General features: G+C 41.9%; 1 protein-coding gene across 1 annotated transcript in view; it reads right to left on the bottom strand.

Moving 5' to 3' along the window:
• TAF1B (TATA-box binding protein associated factor, RNA polymerase I subunit B) overlaps window positions 1–14,212 on the bottom strand; it is an 85,008-nt gene extending 70,796 nt beyond the window's left edge. The window contains exons 1-5 of the mRNA XM_025353793.1: window positions 13,565–14,212; window positions 11,819–11,917; window positions 7,714–7,801; window positions 5,223–5,320; window positions 2,143–2,238 (exon numbers count right to left, since the gene is read on the bottom strand). Of these exons, the coding sequence (XP_025209578.1) occupies window positions 2,143–2,238; window positions 5,223–5,320; window positions 7,714–7,801; window positions 11,819–11,917; window positions 13,565–13,582 (399 nt within the window). The 5' untranslated portion in view covers window positions 13,583–14,212. The remainder of the gene's footprint in view (window positions 1–2,142; window positions 2,239–5,222; window positions 5,321–7,713; window positions 7,802–11,818; window positions 11,918–13,564) is intronic.
• Between the last annotated feature and the right edge of the window lie 5,479 nt (window positions 14,213–19,691).

Below are 19,691 nucleotides of genomic sequence, written 5' to 3'. Positions count from 1 at the left end.
ATGAAGGGAAATGCCTGGATGTCCAGGCAGAAGACTGCTGCAGGGGCAGAGCCCTTATAGGGAACCTCTTCTAGGGAAATGTGGGATTGGAGCCCCAACACAGAGTCCCCACTGGGGCTCTGCCTAGTGGAGCTGTGAGAAGAGGGCCACTGTCTTGCAGACCCCAGAATGGTAGATCCACTGACATCTTGCACCATGCGCTTGGAAAGCCACAGACAGTCAACTCTAGTCCATGAAACTCTGGACCATGTGGCTCCTGCAGAGCCAAAGGAGCACAGCTGCCCAAGACCTTGTGAGACCACTCCTTGCATCAGCACGCCTGGATGTGAGACATGGAGTCAAAGTTTATTTTGGAGCTTTAAGGTTTAGTGAATGCCCTGCTGGGTTTCAGACTTGTGTGGGGCCTGTGGTCCCTTTGTTTTGGCCAATTTATTCCATGGGGATTGGGAACATTTACCCAATGCCTGTAACCTCATTTCATCTTGGAAGTAACTAACTTGTTTTTGATTTTATAGGCTTATAGGTGGAAAGGACTTGCCTTGTCTCAGATGAGACTTTGGACTTGAACTTTTGAGTTAATGAGTTAATATGCTGGAACGAGTTAAGACTTTGGTAGACTGTTGGGAAGGCAAGATTGATTTTGCAATGTGAGAAGGACATGAGATTTGGCAGGGGCCAGGGATGGAATGATATGGTTTGGCTCTGTCCCCAACCAGATTTCTCATCTCAAATTGTAATCTCCACATGTTGTGAGAGGGACCTGGTGAGAGGTGACTGGATCACAGGGGTGGTTTCCCCCATGCTGTTCTCATGATAGTGAGGGAGTTCTCATGCAATCTAATGGTTTTAAAAGTGGCAGTTTCCCTCTACATGCGCTTTCTCACACACACGCATTCTCTCTCTGTCTCTCTCCCTCTCTCTCTCCTGCTGCCATGTAAGACATGCCTTACTTCCCCTATCCTTGGGCCATGATTACATGTTTTCTAGGGCCTCCCCAACCATGTGGAACTGTGAGTCAATTAAACTTCTTTTGTTTAGAAATTGCCCCGTCTCAGGTAGTATTTTTATAGCAGTGTGAAAATGGACTAACACAGATGCTAACAGCTGTCTCAAACTTAACACGGAACCCTTGATCTTTCTGGCCCACTTACCCTTCAGTTGATGGCAACTCCTTCCTTCCAGCTGCTCAGGTCAAAAACCTTAGAGTCATCATTGACTCCTATTCCTCTCTTTCTCCCACACCCCACATCCAATCCATCAGGAAATTCTGTTGGCTCTATCTTCAGACTTTATATAGAATCCTATCACTTAACACCTCCAGTTCTACCTCCTGGTCCCAGCCACCATCACTTCTCATCTACACCAGTGCTTCTCAAACTTCAGTGTACTGTGTATAGGAAGCACCCAGGGACTTCTTAAAATGCATACCTGCATTCAACTGGTCTTGGTAAGACCTGAAATTCTGCATTTCTTACTCTAGATATCCCATGGTTTACTCTCTCACTTTCTTCATCACTTCAGCTCCCTCATCAGCAAGGGCCCCCATGACCACCTTTTATTAAATAGCACCCTTCCCCACTGTCTCCCTCTCTATATTTGCTTGTTAATTTGCTTCTTCTGCACATTTTCAGTAATTTACCTCACGAAAGATAATACAGCTCAAAAGTAGGGACCAGGATTCAGAAGCAGGCCTCTTACTGTTCTCAAAACAGTTATATCCAAACCACTAAGGAAATATTTAATGGATATACTATGCTGAGAAAACTATGCTTCTAATTAAAAGTAATTGTTCCCATTTCCTTTCAAAATTGAAGTAGAAATTATCTTACCAATTCACGTATCAGCTTAATATTTTACTTATTGCTTACTTATTCACTAAGATTTTAGCGAGATGCTAATATTGCTTTACACAAGAAATTACTCAACTCTAGCAAAACCTTTTTTAAAAAAAAATCTTAAGTTAACCCCAAAATATTTATATGTCAGTGACCCTGTCCTTCTGGACTGTAACAGAAGCCTCTTAACTGAAAATCCTCTGACAAGCATCATCATCTCAGATACTCAAACTGGTCAGGAACCCATCTTCATCTCTACATCTCAACAGACATGTTTTTTAATCCAACTTTCAGACTTGTGACTTACTGTAGGTTTCCTTCCAGTGGTATAAACTGGGTTCTTACAATATGCCTGCTTGCTCTTCTGAAGGTAGCGCTTCCAAAAATTATGTAAAACGTCATTCTAAGGAGGAAGGGAAATGAGTGGGGGGTGATTCAGGTTATGACGACAAATGTACAGGCACATCTATACCACAGTTCTCTTGTATTTTACATATTACATATAAATTTCCAGTAAATGTTTTACGTGGTATTCACAATTTGAGGACAAAATCTTTGGTGTCTGTATGTAGCATCTATCAGAACATGAGTTCCACAAAATGCACATTGGGGATATGTTGAACCAGTGGTTCTCAAGCTTAAGTGTGCATCAGAATCACCTGGAGGGCTGGTTAAGTCTTCCATCTACACGTATTCTTACCTGCTTTTCCTTAAAAAGAATTATAATATCATCATAGTATCAGGTACATGAGAAATGTTGAAAAAATCCTTCTTAATTTTAGATTTTAGAGAAAGACATTAAAATAACCTAGTTGAGTCCTTTTCTTTTGCATATTAGTAAATTAAGGATCAGAGTAGGAAAGCAACTGATACATGACTACACTTTTAGTTAGGGGCAAAGTTGTTACCAGGTTTACTAACCAGTCCCAAGTGAAAGTAAAACTAAACAAAAAACTTTTCCGGCCGGGCAGTGGCTCACTACTGTAATCCCCAGACTTTGGGAGGCTGAGGCAGGAGAAACTGCTTGAGCCCAGGAGTTCAAAACCAGCCTGGGCAACATGGTGAGACCTCATCACTACAAAAAATCAAAAAGTTAGCCAGGTATGGTGACACACACCTGTAGTCCCAGCTACTTGAGAGGCTGAGGTGGGAGGATCGCTTGAGTCTGGGAGGTTGGGGCTGCAGTGACCCATGACTCCAGTCTGGGCAACAGAGCAAGACCCTGTCTCACAAAGAAAAAAAAACAAACAAAAAGACTCTTCCATTTATTCATCATCTACTAGGTACCAGGCATCCCTTAGCTCCAACACAATATCGTAAGACAGCTATTAGCTTCATTTTACCATTGAAGAAAATGAGTAACTTGTCCAAGATTACCCAGCCGGTAAGTAGAAAAACTATCAATAGGATGTGGAGTCAGTTTTGATTCTGGAGCCTGCGTACATGGCATAATGCCACTCAACTGATGAGGTCTAAACAGTTATGCTCATTGGCTAATTTCAGAAAAATTGTTTTCAGAATTAACCCCTAATGAGGTTGAGCATAAAGTTACATAGGAATAAACCCTGCTACAGCTATACAGTGTAATTATATAAAATTGTTTCTCAACATGTATACATAGAATGACTACGTGAGCAGAAACCAGATCACAAACCCCCACTATCAGCTATCATACCTAATGCAAACACTATTATGGGTAAGCCTCTGTTGCTTCATGCTTCTGAATTTTTAATACTTAACGCCTTTCAGGGTAGGCCCAGCATCCATTTAGGCCATGCATTGGAAATGTAGTTGTTCTGTTTGGGCTTGCCCCAGCCACCAGTTTGAACAGCAAAGGCTCCTCTACAAATCTTTCCTTGGTGACTGCAGCCCACGTTGATCTTTATCTGTTCTCTTTTTGCCTTTAATATCACTTATGAGGGTCAGGTGCAGTGGCTCACGCCTGTAATCCTAGCACTTTGAGAGGCCGAGGTGGGTGGATTGCCTGAGCTCAGGAGTTTGAGCCCAGCCTGTGCAACATGGTGAAACCCCATCTCTACTAAAACATAAAAAATTAGCCAGGTGTAGCAGCGTGCGCCTGTAGTCCCAACTACTCGGGAGGCTGAGACAGGAGAATTGCTTGAACACGGGAGGTGGAGGTTGCAGCGAGCCAAGATTGTGCCACTGCACGCCAGCCTAGGCAACGAGAGCAAGACTACCTCTCTTAAAAAAAAAAAAAAAAATTCACTTATGAGTATATCACCATATAAATTCATGTCTATTCATTTCACATACACCCAAATCCCTCTCCCCAACTAGGCTGGACCTCTCAACACTTGGTTTCCAATGAAGCATATGAAGCAAGGGAACAACTTGTTGCTAAATAACTCGCTTTTTTTTTTTTTGAGATAGAGTCTTGCTCTGTTGCCCAGGCTGGAGTGCAGTGGCCGGATCTCAGCTCACTACAAGCTCCGCCTCCTGGGTTTACGCCATTCTCCTGCCTCAGCCTCCCGAGTAGCTGGGACTACAGGCGCCCGCCACCTCGCGCGGCTAGTTTTTTGTATTTTTTTAGAGACGGGGTTTCACCGTGTTCGCCAGGATGGTCTCGATCTCCTGACCTCGTGATCCGCCGGTCTCGGCCTCCCAAAGTGCTGGGATTACAGGCTTGAGCCACCGCGCCCGGCCATAACTGGCTTTTTAAAGGATTCTTTAAATGGCTTTTACTAGATGAACGAATGTGAAATTCAAATAATTGCAGAAATACTACGTTGCTCCAGGAAGGCAGGAAAGTCAAAGTGTGGTCCCCGGACCAGAAGCATCGGTGTCCCATAAGAACTTGTTAGAAATGCACATTCTTGGGCCCTACTCAGACATACTAACTCAGAAATTCAGGGATTAAGGTCCAGTGATTGGTATTTTATCAAGCCCTCCAGGTGATTCTGATGCACACTCAGGTGAACGACTGGTTGAGCATATCACTGTCCAAAATGCATTCTGTGGAACTCAAGTCCTGAAAGACGTTATGTGCATACACCAAATGACTCTGTTCTCAAATTGTGAATACCACACAGGACATTCCCTGGAAATTAAACAAGCACATTAACACATAAATGGTACTAATAAACTCCCAAAGTTATTTGAGTTTTACTTTGTTTAACCTGTTGTTTCCGAAGTATCTGAAGACTAAAACCTTTAAATTTTTCTTTTGGATGTATTGCTTATTTACATCCTGTAGAATACACTTCCAGAACTGCTAACCTACTAAAAGGTTAAAGCAAAAACATCAGAAAAATTGTTCTTCCAGTAGCTCTAGTGTTATTACTGATTTCTCCTTAGTTCCACTCTTAAGTCTTACTGTTCTTTAAACAACAATATGTAAAGCTAACATCTAGTCACAAATGTACTCACCTTTAACTCTGGGCCTATTCCAAGGTTCTTTAAGGCTTCTGCTTGTTGACAAAGAATGTTCTGGAAACCTTCACACACATACCAATCCCAGCCTTTTTCTAAATGACAAATAGCATGTTTTAGCATTTACATTTCTAATTTACAAACTTTAATGCTACTACAGTTACAATTTGTGTTTTACATATTGCGACTTGAAGTTTTCTTTTTTTTTTAAATTAACCCAGAACTTAGCAGCTTAGCAACTTGAATGTTTTTGTACCACTGAAGAGGGTTTCCATTCTTATATTCTTGTTTCCAACCTGGCAAATGTGTATACAAATGCTGAAACTAAATATTTTGTATAATTTCAGATTTCAAATGTTTTCCATTATCTGTATTTTTCTGAAAATACTAACCTAAGAGGCAGAAAAATGAATAGTCACCATGTTAAAAAAAAAAGTGAAACAAGTTTTTAAAATGTCTGTTTTCCCGAACGATGCCCGGCAGAATCCTAAATGACCAACGATGCCCAGCGGAATCCTAAATGAAAGTACTAAGTTACCGCTTCCACCGCTTTTCTGTTCCAACTCACAAGGGAACGGTGAACTTCTAGTGAATGAATGGACGAATGTCAAGATCTCGTAATACAGGAGTACAGAAAAGGACAGTAAGAATATTCAAAGAAAATAAAATGCGGCCGGGCGCGATGGCTCAAGCCTGTAATCCCAGCACTTTGGGAGGCCGAGACCGGCGGATCACGAGGTCAGGAGATCGAGACCATCCTGGCTAACACGATGAAACCCCGTCTCTACTAAAAGATACAAAAAACTAGCCGGGCGTGGTGGCGGGCGCCTGTAGTCCCAGCTACTCGGGAGGCTGAGGCAGGAGAATGGCGTGAACCCCGGAGGCGGAGCTTGCAGTGAGCTGAGATCCGGCCACTGCAACCCAGCCTGGGCGACAGAGCGAGACTCCGTCTCAAAAAAAAAAAAAAAAAAAAAGAAAATAAAATGCTCAATGGCATTCTGCTTTTCCTGACATGGTTCTAGGTTATAGGGAGAAAATGAAAGCAAGGTACTAATACTGATCTCAACCTAGGTGCCAAGTGTGTGCTGGGTATTTTAAGTGGGTTATTTTCTTGAATACTCAAAACTACCCTAAGAGACTGTGAAGAAATCTGCCACCACAATAGACAGAGCTACGTGTTTAATGACAACTACGAGCTGAAGGAAAAGTCTATGAAGACCCTTACGTTTTGCCCCTCACCGCTGGACAAATACTGTAACTCTTCCAAAAGCTTGTTATCCATACTTTTTACACAGAGCTTGAGGTCAGTTACTGACTTCAAGATCTCTTCTCCGCAGAATGCCAGACGACTTCAACTCTTCTCCCTTACCTAAATGTCACAAAGTCTCCCCACCTCTGCTGACTAACCCAATTCCTTCCCAGAAAGGGTCTCAAGTTGTAAGAGTAAAACAGAAAACCCAATAATTCTGAATGGTCCATAAGCTGAGGAAGTTTAAACTCTTCAAGCTACATGCATATATACTCCCTCTTCTTCTTGCATACTGTTCTTAGAAACTGATAAAGTTGTATTTTAAATTTTGAGTCTGTGTTCCTATTTTCCATAACAGATGGCATTTTATTCTCATTTTACAAATGAAGAAACTAAGGGTGACGAGGTTGACTATAAGACACCTAACACCTAATATAAAGCACCTGAAGTTCCTTAAGAAATGCATGTTTAAACTACACATTTTAACTATTTAAGTAGGTCAAGGCAAAATTAATCGGGTTTCACTCCAATAAAATTTAACAAAAGTTAATCAGGTTTTAGCCTAATAAAAAGTCACTACTAAAGGCTAAACAGAAACATGAGATAGCATTTAGGCATTCACTGTTATTCATCTAAGAATGTTAACGTATTTCATATATTTCATAAACACACACACAAATAAATATACACATTTTTTTAAATGTGTGTGTATCCTTAAAGCTATCTCATGTAGAAGAGTCCCCATTATCATTACCCGGGTTTCAAACTTGGGGATTTGGTCCTCGGTACTTAGTCAAAAATAAAAACCATCAGTTAGACTTTACCTACGATCCTTCTCAATAATGGTTAATTATATGTACTCATTGGATTAATGAAAGACTTTACCTTTCAAAGCATACTCATGCTGAGGCCATTTTAAGGGAAAATAATTTTCCCAATTTTTAAAAGGATGTGTTCAAAATTCAATACGAGAAATGGATTTCTAGAAGTTGAATATTGTATTTAACTCACCTAACAATTCCACGGTTGAATTATTTCAGAAAATAAGCATTTTTTCTATAAAAGTACAGGAAATCATATTCACCACAATGAATAACAAACATAGGCCAGAAGAACGTATGCCAGTAGATAAAATCTGGCATGTTCTCTAGAATCTACTTAAAATTCCATTCCATGTCCTCACCATGAAGGTGAAGATGTGAATAAAGAATGTTAAGCACATGTGAAGAAAGAACTTACCAGAGTTGTTTTTTTTTTTAAGCCCCCGGTTGAGGGCTTTTATTTGGGCATTAGGAATAAGATCAGTGTTTATAACTTCCTGAGATCTCTGCAGGAACAGAAAAAGACCATTAAAAAGATAGTTTTACATCCCCCCAAGCATATTTCCAGGTATTTTCTGGAACATATAATGAACCAAATTGTGAGTACCAGGACAAAGGATGGTAAAATCTTGGGAAAATTATAAACATTTAACATTCTAGTTAATGTTGATGTTGTTTTTTCATTCAAAATTTCTCAGTAACTAAAACAGTGCCTGGAATACAGCAACCATAAAGTGTTTGTAAAATGAATAAACTTTTATTTTAAATCACTTTTTAACTTTTACAAACCAAGCCAAACCAAAAGTTAAATTTACTCACTTTTTTCTCCACGCAAAATACACTTTGGTATTAAAACAGTTTATGTATTTATTGTAAGTGGTAATGCCTAAACTACAGACAGATTACTTCTGGCCTACTTTTCCATGTCTTTGAATAATACTCTAAAACTGCTTTCATTTCTGAAATTATAAAAGTACATATTACCTTTTATTTTTAATCAAACTTACAGAATTTTAGAATGACTAAAATGGTTGGTATAATTCATACCAGAGTCTTCAATCCTAACTGCTCTCAAGGGCAAGTATCAAAGATTCTGGCTCTCCCACAACTAAAAATAAAGTGTTGAGTCTTTTTTTTTAAATGAGGCCACACTTTATTCCATAAAGTAGAATAAATGTTCCTATTATTGAGTTTTTTTTTTTTTTCTTTTTGAGAGGGAATTTCGCTCTTGTCGCCCAGGCTGGAGTGCAATGACACTATCTCAGCTCACTGCAACCTCTGCCTCCCAGGTTCAAGCAATTCTCCTGCCTCAGCCTCCCGAGTAGCTGGGATCACAGGCATGCGCCACCATGCCTGGCTAATTTTGTATTTTTAGTAGAGACCGGGTTTCTCCATGTTGGTCAGGCTGGTCTCAAACTCCCGACCTCAGGTGATCCACCCACATCGGTCTCCCAAAGTGCTGGGCTTATAGGAGTGAGCCACCGTGCCCAGCCCCCATTATTGAGTCTTAATGCCAGAAGAAAGGTGAGGATTTTTAACCAACAGAGGACAATACTGCTTTTCTAAATTTAGAGATTTGGAATGAAATTTATCTTTAACTCTCCATAAGAATAAAAGATATGTCTCTATCAACAGGAGTTCTGAAATGTAACCTCTCTAATCACAGAAACCATATTCAAAGCAATTTTGGTATACTGGGTTGGCCACACTGAGAACGTAAGACATGTCAAAATAAATACAAAAGCCATTATCTAGCAAAGACAATAAAACTTACGAAGGGTAGCCAGGAAAAAAAGACTTAAAATCTGTACTAGACAAAATGTGAAAGAGCAAAAAACATGAAAAAGTAAAACATCCAAAACTAGAGCTATAATTAATTAAATTACCAAATGGCTATTACAGAATATTTACAGTCTGTAAAAAATGTCTGCAAATGTTTAGATAAAGTAGTTTTCCAAATTGTTATGGCAACAGATTGAACAGTACTCACACATCCCTTTCTCCATTTCATACACAGGAAAAAAGAGACAAATGTAGAGATTACTGGTGATTTTAGCTTTCATCTTCATAATTTCCAAATTTTCTATAGTAAACATGCATTGCTCTTATAATCATAAAAATCTATTAAACTCACACAAGTCTAGCCTACATCTTTTTAAATACCCGTGAAACTCTTGCAAAAATATCTATTGTCTAAATTGAACAGATTTATGACCTTATATATTTTTTTTCCTGGATAAAATATATCAGGATAACATTTTGGTTCCTTTATCAATTTGGAAGTCCTTTCCCAGATTGCAGAGTGTGTCTGGAACTTGAGAGTTACATGCTGAGGAAGAGGGGGCAGTAAAAGGGGCAGAAAAATAAGGCAAGTTGCACCATGACTTCCATTCTTCTAGCTGTAACTGTCTCACTCGTCATTCTCTGCCCACTGTATTTCAGCATCACCATCACCACACTGCTCAGCTCCAGGGAGCCCCAACCACATCATATTCTCACAGTCCATGTGAAGAACATGCCTGGATCACCATAAAGCCGAGAATAACTACTGAAGTTGTGCAACGCATAACTTTTTTTTCCTTTAAGCCTGTTTTCTGAAAGGAAGGCACTGAGCTAGGTTCTTGGTCTTTATAAAGATGTTGTCCATCTTCATGAACTCTACATTCTTGACAAATTACTTCACAGGAGTTGACAGTCTTTCAAATGTGGAGCTAGGTAGTGGTATTAGGATCTTTCAAACTAAAAAATGACTGCAGCAGATTTGATCAAACAGAATCAAACGGAAACTATCAAAACCAGAAAAAGAAAAGCAATTAGTTAATGTAGTTCAACTCCTATAAAAATAGTATGTGGACTTCATCTACTAATGGCAAATACTCCATTAGACACAATCTTTCTTCACTGTGTTTACACCTGCACTATAGTACAAAAGCAACAGTGAGTAAAACTGCTAGCTCCTTACTACACACTGAGGGTGAGGACCAAAGTGCATATCTGTCAGGTGCACAATCTGACATACACAGACACACACACAAAATATATCTCCACAAAACCATCACTACAATCAAGATAATAAATATCTCCATCACCCCAACAATTTCATCAAGAGAGCACGTATCTTTTTAATATTCTGTGTGACTAAATAGGAAGCAGAGATAAGCATTCCAGCTGCAGACTCAAGAACACTGTCTCAAGGAAAAGCACTTGTGTGACAGACTTGCAAGCTCAATTCACCAGTTTTTTCAAGGGAAAATTTTTTTCCTTTTACTCGTTTCATATATTTTGTCCAGGTTTTTCGTTGTTTAGCGGACAAAGTTAAGTCTGGTCTCTGTTACTCCATCTCAGCCAGAAGCAGAAGTCTACAATTACTTTTATTGTCCCAAATTTGCCTTTCTTAAGCCCGTACGGTGAAGGTAACATTTGTCCCTTCCTGGCTCTGTAGACTTTGAGGAAATCCTTTTCCACAGAGGAGAGTCCTGGCCACATTTAGCCCGTCTACTAGCAGACTCTCTACACCCTTGATTATTTTGGTGATGCTGGCCTGCAGGTGTGTTCACCACAATAGGACCTAGCCCTCACAACGTGAAGGTAGCCTCGTTTACCAAGGTTACACAGGACAGTATGACAAGATGGGTAAAATGAACGCTGAAGTCAGAAGACTCATATTCAAGTCCTGGAACTTGGGTAACTTTGGCAAACTCACTCAAATTGTGAGACCTATCAATAGGCTCTCACATTGGTGATGAGGATGAAATGAGATAATGAATCCAAAAACACTTTGTAATCTGTAAGGTACTATACAAAGATAAAAGGATAATGAAGTGTAGTTCCAATATTCCCAACAGTCCTTAAGTTTTTTTTTTTTTAGATGGAGTCTTGCTCTGTTGCCCAGGCTGAAGTACAGTGGCGTGATCTCATCTCACTGCAACCTCTGCCTCCTGGGTTCAAGCAATTCTCCTGCCTCAGCCTCCTGAGTAGCTGGGACTACAGGCACATGCTACCACGCCCGACTAATTTTGTATTTTTAGTGGAGACGGGGTTTTCCCATGTTGGCCAGGCTGGTCTCGAACTCCTGACCTCAGGTGATCCACCTGCCTCAGCCTCCCAAAGTGCTGGGATTATAGGCATAAGCCACCGCGCCCAGCCCAGTCCTCAAGTTTTCTAACATTCCATCTTCCAAACCTCTAAGCCACCATGACACATTTTAAAAATGTAAATAAGTACTAATAAAAAGAAATGCATCATCTTCTAAGTACAATTTTAATTATTTCCCTCAACCATATACTCTGAATAAGAGATCATTTATAAATGTGGCCCAACATAATTTCAAAAACTCATCCTCAATCTAATTCACAAATCCCTTAACCTATGTGTAAGTACCCAAGACCACTCACATCCTTGGAATGTTGGCATTGCATGAGTGACAAAAATTAACCAAATTCTTTGGGACTTAGACTACATAGCAGGCTGAAATAGTAATTTTTAAAACATAAGCAAACTCATAAATGGTATTTGTTACTTACCTCTGTAACATTGTGGCAAGAAGTGCAATAATATTTGCCTTCATCAGTAAGGCCCCATGAGACAGCAGCACACTGACTGCAGCGTTCTTTAAACTCTTCCTATGGGAGAAGAGGACAGAAAAGGTGTTCCCATCAAGCCACATTCAGTACATCGTACCTAAACCCTGCAGTTCTACTTAGTGTGTTCCTTGCAACTTTATAAACAAAAAATCATACACAATAGAAAATATATCAGAGAGATTACCTGCAAACAAGGAGAGAAGCGGTATGAAATCGAATTAAACTGCTGGAGAAAATTTATTGAAATATGCAATGTGAGAGGAAAAATAAAGAAAAGGAGGTAGTAGGGGTAAACCGGAACCAAAGATGAGTAAACAAAGCTCCTTGAAAATTCTGTGAGAAAGAAGATGACAAATAAGTATAGAGAAGACTTTAAAAATGCAAATACCATTTGGAACTCCTCCAGGACACTAAAAGCGCATACCACAGAGGAACTAGATTTGTACTGGTTTCACGTTTCGATTTATTCACTCGGGAGCATAAAGACTATCAACTCTGGGTGTACTAGGCTTTTTACTAAGTGCTGGGGATTCAATGGTGAGCAGAACAGACCAGACATGGTCCCTAGTCTGGGGATACACTAGCTAATGGTGAGTTACAATGATTAATTTCATCAGCCTAGCATCTACAGAAGTTAGCCAACCATCATTCAATAAACATTTTTTAAGCCCGTATTATAAGGCCGTACTGCTTCCGTTATATACAGGCCTAATTCTCTGATTCCCAATTCTTTGGAGTTTGACTTGTTGTTAGCGTTGATCTAATTATCAACTACCATTTAATACCATCAAAGTGTGTGCCATTTGCCATTTGGCCGGGTGCGGGGGCTCACCCCTGTAATCCCAGCACTTTGCAAAGGCTGAGGCAGGAAGATCGCCTGAGCCCAGGAGTTCAATACCAGTCTGGACAACATAGCGAGACCCCTGCCCCTACAAAAAAAAAAAATTAGCCGGGAGTGGTGGCGCACGTCTGCAGTACTAGCTAACCGGAAGGCTGAGGCGGGAGGATCTCTCGAGCCCAGGAGGTCGAGGCTGCAGTGAGCCGTGATCGTGATGTGCCACTGCACTCCAGCCTGGGGGACAAAGTGAGACAACAAAAATGTGCCATTTTACGTAGCACCTAAAACAAAAAAAAAAGCATGCCAAATTAATTTTGGCAACTTGGTAAAGTGTTCAATGACCCCGTACTAACACTACGATGAATGACAGCTGGAAAATTTGGGGAGTTCCCAAACCCGAATTCAGAATCCCTGCAGGAGACAGCAGCGAGGATTCCCGGAGAGACCGACAGGGGTTACCCGGGGGCATCTCAGGTTCCAAACCCTGCTCCCCCTTCATCCACCCCAGCATTAAAGGGAACTTGTGGGTGGTCCAGTCTCGAGGATGAGCCCTGTGGGTGGCCACCCCACAAAACCCACAACTTCATCCTTAAACACATCCATAACGACAAACCCCACACCCTCCCTCGCCCACAACCTCGCCGAGCCAGAAACTCCAGCCTCTTTACCAACGCCGCGCGCGCATGCGGCCGGCCAGCGCCCAGTCGTCACCCCGCCCCGCAGCCCTCCGCCCCGCCTTCCTCCAACCGGTGGCCGCCCCAACCCGAGGCGTTCTCCGCCGCTCCTCCTCAGCTTCTCTCCCCTCCGGCCCCGGCAGTAGGGGCCCGCCAGGCGCACCGCCTCCTTACCGCCTCCTCGAGGTCCATCGCGGCGCCGCGGAAGCTTCCACAGCCGGGACCCGTTACCCGGGTAGCAAGCGCAGCTTCCGGTAGAGGCGGGAGAAGCCCTACGGCCGGAAACGCGAGATCCGAGCCGAGGATTCCGTGCGCCTGCGCGGCAGGGAACCAGCGCGCCCGGGGGCGAGGCTCCGCAAAGCCCGCAGGCCCCTCGCGGACTATCTTCGTTTCCTATTCTTGAGTACCAAAACCAACCAATAAGAAAGTGGGCGACGCCTACTGCTGAGTGATTCGATCAAGCTCCGTTCCGAAGGTCATTCATTCCAAGACCGGCTTGCTCGTCTGGCTGCGGGGGGCCGCGCAAGGCCGAGCTCGCGAACGCGGTTTCTGTCCTCCGTGGGCTCCGCCCTCCGTGGGTTCTGCCCTCCGGGTCTCGTCCCTCGCTGGCTTTTTTAAGGGGAAGCTTCGGGACTTGGAGGAAAGCTCACGGGCCGTGAGTTAGACCTAGGTTTCCAATCACGGCTCTCCTGCTTACTTGTGCCTCAGTTTCCTCCTCTGTAAGAATTAGATGTTATCTGTGAGCCCCTTATAATTGAGTCTCCGCCAGGCGTGGTGGTTCACGCCTGTAATCCTGGGGAGGCTGAGCTGGGAGGATTGCTTGAGGCCAGGAGTTGGAGACCTGCGGGGCAACAAAGCGACACCCCTTCTCTAAATAAGTAAATAACTGAATAAATAAATGCATGAGTGAATATAATTGAGTCTCAGATAGTAACTGCTCAATAAATTTAGCTCTTATTGTTTCTTCATTTAACACATTCATTCCTTGTTTTATTTATTAAACAGGAACTGGTTTCGGTCCGGGGGATTCAACAGTAAACAAAAGTCCTTGCCTTCGTGGAGATTCCATTCTGATGGCGAGAGACAAAAATAAATGAGGAAAATATGTGGTGTGTTAAATGGTGGTGAGTGCCAAGGAGAAAAAGAGGAGAGTGGTTTCAGTCTGAAATGGGATGTTCAAGAAAGATCTTTTGATATAATCATATATCTCAAGAAGTTAGAAAAAAGGTTAAACTGAAAAATAATGGGATGAAGGAAATGTTTAAAAAAGAGAAAGCAAGCTTCGATAGAGAGGCTCCACAGAGGCTGTGGTGGCTGGTGCCTGTAATCCCATCACTTTGGGAGGTGAAGGCCAGAGGATTGCTGGAGGGCAGGAGTTGGAGACCAGCCTGCCCAACATATTGAGTCCTCATCTCTATAGGCTAGAGTTCAATGGCACCAACTCAGCTCACTGCAACCTTCACCTCCCAGGTTCAAGCAATTCTCTTTTCTGCCTCAGCATCCCAAGTACCTGGGATTACAGGCACGTGCCACCACGCCCGGCTAATTTTTGTATTTTTAGTAGAGACGGGGTTTCACCATGTTGTCCAGGCTGATATCGAACTCCTCACCTCAAGTGATCTGCCTGCCTCAGCCTTCCAAAGTGCTAGGATTACAGGCGTGAGCCACTGCGCCCAGCTTGAAAGATATTTTTTAAGAAAAGAGTCTCTACAAACTAACATTAACTCTTTGAAAAGACTAATACATTCGATAAACTCTGGAAAGATTGATCGAAAAGAAAAGAAGAGCCCAGCTTGGTGGTGCACACCTGCAGTCCTAGCTACTTGGGAGGATGAGACAGGAGGTTTGCTTGAGCCCAGGAGCTCAAGGCTGCCGTGAGCTATAATCAGGCCACTGTGCTTCAGTCTGAGCAATGGAGCAAAGAAAATCAAAGTGACTGATAACGGTGGCATCACTAACCAATATGTAGGGGCATCACTACAAATACCACAGACATTAAAAAGATCATAAGGGGATATTCTGAACAACTCTAGGCCAATAAATGTGAAAATTCAACCAGTTTTTTTTTTTTTAAGACAGAGTCTTGCTCATTTGCCCAGGCTGGAGTGCAGTGGTACAGTCTCAGCTCACTGCAACCTCTGCTTCCCGGATTCAAGCAATTCTCCTGCCTCAGCCTCCTGAATAGCTGGGACTACAGGCACCTGCCACCATGCCTGGCTAATTTTTGTATTTTTAATAGAGATGGAGTTTCACCATACTGGCCAGGCTGATCTCGAACTCCTGACCTTGTGATCTGCCCACCTCGGCCTCCCAAAGTACTGGCAGGCATGAGCCACCACGCCTGGCCAAATTCTACCAAATTTTTAAGAAAGAAATAGGCCAGTCATGGTGGCTCGTGCCTGTAATCTAGAACTTTAGGAGGCTGAGGCAGGAGAACATTTGAGGCCAGGAGTTCGAGACCAACCTGACCAACATGACAAAACCTCATCTGTATTAAAAGTACAAAAATTATCCGGGCATGGTGTTGCACGCCTGTAATCCCAGCTACTTGGGAGGCTGAGGCACAAGAATTGCTTGAACCTGGGAGGTGGAGGTTGCAGTGGGCCAAGATCGTGCCATTGCACTCCAGCCTGGTTGACAGAGTGAGACTCTGTCTCAATAATAATAATAATAATTGTAAAAAGAAAGAAAGAACACCCATCTTATACAGATGCTTCCAAATAATGAAAAAAGAGGAGCATTTACCAACACATTTTAGGAGACAAGCATGACGTTGACACCAAAACTTGACAAGGATATTTCAAGAAAAGTCAAAATTAAAGATCAATTCCTCTTATAAACATACTTGCAAAAGTTCCAAACAAAACATCAGTAAATTGAATGTACATCCTGTTGTGTTCAGCAATATATAAATAGGATAATAAATCATAGCCAAGTTAGGTTTATTCTAGGAATGCAAGGTTAGTTTAACATCAAGCCTGTAATCTCAGCATTTTGGGAGGCCATGGTGGACAGAACACTTAAGCCCAGGAGTTTGAGATCAGCCTGGGCAATATAATGAGACCTCATTTCTGCAAAAAATTAAAAAAATTAGCTGGGTGTGGTGGCACAGTCCTATACTCTCAGGTACTAGGGAGACTGAGGTGGGAGGATCGGTTAAGGCTGCAGTGAGCTGTGGTCATGCCACTGCATTCTAGCCTAGGTGACAAAGCAAGACCTTTTCTCAAAATTAAAAAATGTTAAAAGAAAAAGTAGAGAAAAAAGAATAAAGATTTAAAAAATAAATAAAAGAGAAAAAATAAATCATACAGTAATCTAGGCTGGAGTGCAGTGGCAAGATCTTGGCTCACTGCAACCTCTGCTCCTGGATTCATGCCATTCTCCTGCCTCAGCTTCCCAAGTAGCTGGGACTACAGGCACCCGCCACCATGCCTGGCTAACTTTTTTTGTATTTTTAGTAGAGATGGGGTTTCACCGTGTTAGCCAGGATGGTCTCGATCTCCTGACCTCATGATCTGCCCGCCTCGGCCTCCCAAAGTGCTGAGATTACAGGTGTGAGCCACCGTGCCTGGCCATATACTCTCTTAGTTATTTTTAAAAGCACAAGTAAATTATTATTGACTATAGTCACCCTGTTGTGCTAGCAAATACTAGGTCTTATTCGTTCTTTCTATTACTTTTGTATTCATTAACCATCCCCACCTCCCTCTTCACCATTCCCTGCCCCTGACCAACTACCTGGCCCAGCCTCTGATAACCAATCTTCTACTCTCTATCTCCATAAAGTGAATTGTTTTGATTTTTAGATCCCACAAATAAGTGAGAACATGTGACGTTTGTCTTTCTGTGCCTGGCTTACTTCACTTAACATAATGACTTCCAGTTCCATTCATGTTATTACAAATGACAGGATTTCACTCTTTTGCATGGCTGAATAGTACTCCATTGTGAATATGTACCACACTTTCTTTATCCATTCATCTTGTGACAGACACTTAGGTGGCTTCTAAACCTTGGCTATTGTAAACAGTGCTGCAATAAACATGGGAGTGCAGGTATCTCTTCAATATATTGATTTCCTTTCCTTTGAGTATATATCCAGCAGTGGGATTGCTGGATCATATGGTAACTCTATTTTTAGTTTTTTGAGGAACCTCCAAACTGTTCTCCCTAATGCTTGTACTAATTTGCATCCCCACCAACAGTGTTTGAGGGTTCTGATTTCTCTACATCCTCACCAGTGTTTGTTATTGCCTGTCTTTTGGATATAAACTATTTTAACTGGGATGAGATTGTAGGGTTTTGTTGTTGTTGTTGTTTGTTTGTTTTGAAACAGAGTCTTGCTCTTGCCCAGGCTGGAGTGCAGTGACACAATCTCAGCTCACTACAACTTCCGCCCCCCAGGTTCAAGCGATTCTCATGCCTCAGCCTCCCGAGTAGCTGGGACTATAGGCACGTGCCACCACACCCAGCTAATTTTTGTATTTTTTTAGTAGAGACGGGGTTTCACCATGTTGGCCAAGATGGTCTCTATCTCTTGACCTCGTGATTCACCTGCCTCGGCCTACCAAAGTGCTGAGATTACAGGCGTGAGCCACCATGCCCAGCCGAGATTGTAGTTTTGATATTCATTTCTCTGATGATCGATGATGTTGAGCACCTTTTCATATACCTGTTTGCCATTTGTATGTCTTCTTTTGAGAAATGTCTATTAAAATATTTTGCTGATTTCTTTATTGGATTATTAGAATTTTTTTCCTGTAGACTTGTTTGAGCTCCTTATATATTCTGGCTAATAATCACTTGTCAGATGGATAGCTAGCAAATATTTTCTCCCATTCTGCGGGTTGTCTCTTCACTTTGTCGATTGTTTCCTCTGCTGTGCAGAAGCTTTTTAATTTGATGTGATCTAATTTGTCCATTTTTGCTTTGGTTGCCTGTGCTTGTGGGGTATTAATCAAGAAATTTTTGCCCAGACCAATGTCCTGGGGAATTTCCCCAATGTTTTCTTTTAGTAGTTTCATATTTTGAGGTCTTAGATTTAAGTCTTTAATCCATTTCAATTTGATTTTTGTATGTGGTGAGATATAGGGGTCTAGTTTTTTTTTTTTTTTTTTTTTTGAGACGGAGTCTCGCTCTGTCACCCGGGCTGGAGTGCAGTGGCCAGATTTCAGCTCACTGCAAGCTCCGCCTCCCGGGTTTACGCCATTCTCCTGCCTCAGCCTCCCGAGTGGCTGGGACTACAGGCGCCCGCCACCTCGCCCGGCTAGTTTTTTGTATTTTTAGTAGAGACGGGGTTTCACGGTATTAGCCAGGATGGTCTCGATCTCCTGACCTCGTGATCCGCCCGTCTCGGCCTCCCAAAGTGCTGGGATTACAGGCTTGAGCCACCGCGCCCGGCCATAGGGGTCTAGTTTTGTTATTTTGCTTATGGATATTTAGTTTTCCCAGCACCATTTATTGAAGAGACTCTTTTCCTCAGTGTATGTTCTTGGCCCCTTTGTCAAAAATTAGTTTACTGTAAGTGTGTGGATTTGTTTCTGTGTTCTCTATTCTGTTCTGTTGGGCTATGTGTCTGTTTTTATGCTAATAGCATACTATTTTGATTACTATAGCTCTGAGTATAATTTGAAGTCAGTTAATGTGATACCTCCAGCTTTGTTCTTTTTGCTTAGGATAACTTTGGCATTCGGGGTCTTTTGTGGTTCCACATAAATTTTACGGCAGTTATTTGCCTTTCTGTGAAGAATGTCATCGGTATTTTGATAGGGATTGCATTGACTCTGTAGATTGCTTTGGGTAGTATGGACATTTTAACAACATTGATTATTCCAATCCATGGACATAGAATATCGCTCCATTTTTTGGTGTCCTCTTCAATTCCTTTCATCACTGTTTTGTAGTTTACATTATAGAGATCTTTTACTTCTTTGGTTAATTCCTAGGTATTTCATTTTCTTTGGCTATTGTAAATGGGATTAGTTTTTTAATTTCTTTTTCAGATTGTTCACTGTTCACACCAATTATTTCTGAAAACCAATAAATGACTTAGAGTATTAGGCTGATTTGATGCATGCTCTGTGTTATATTAATATCATTTTTCAAGCAGATTTTTTTTTTTTGAGATGGAGTCTCACTCTGTTGCCCATGCTAGAGTGCAGTGGCACAATCTCGGCTTGCTGCAACCTCTGCCTCCTGAGTTCCAACGATTCTTCTGCCTCAGCCTCCCAAGTAGCTGGGATTACAGGTTTGTGCCACCATGCCCAGTTAATTTTTGTATTTTTGGTAGAGATGGGGTTTC

This window comes from Theropithecus gelada, chromosome 13 (assembly GCF_003255815.1).
Source record: "Theropithecus gelada isolate Dixy chromosome 13, Tgel_1.0, whole genome shotgun sequence".
NCBI lineage: Eukaryota > Metazoa > Chordata > Mammalia > Primates > Cercopithecidae > Theropithecus > Theropithecus gelada.
The sequence above is the reverse complement of the archived record's forward strand: the minus strand, read 5'-3'. Positions and strand labels throughout refer to the sequence as shown.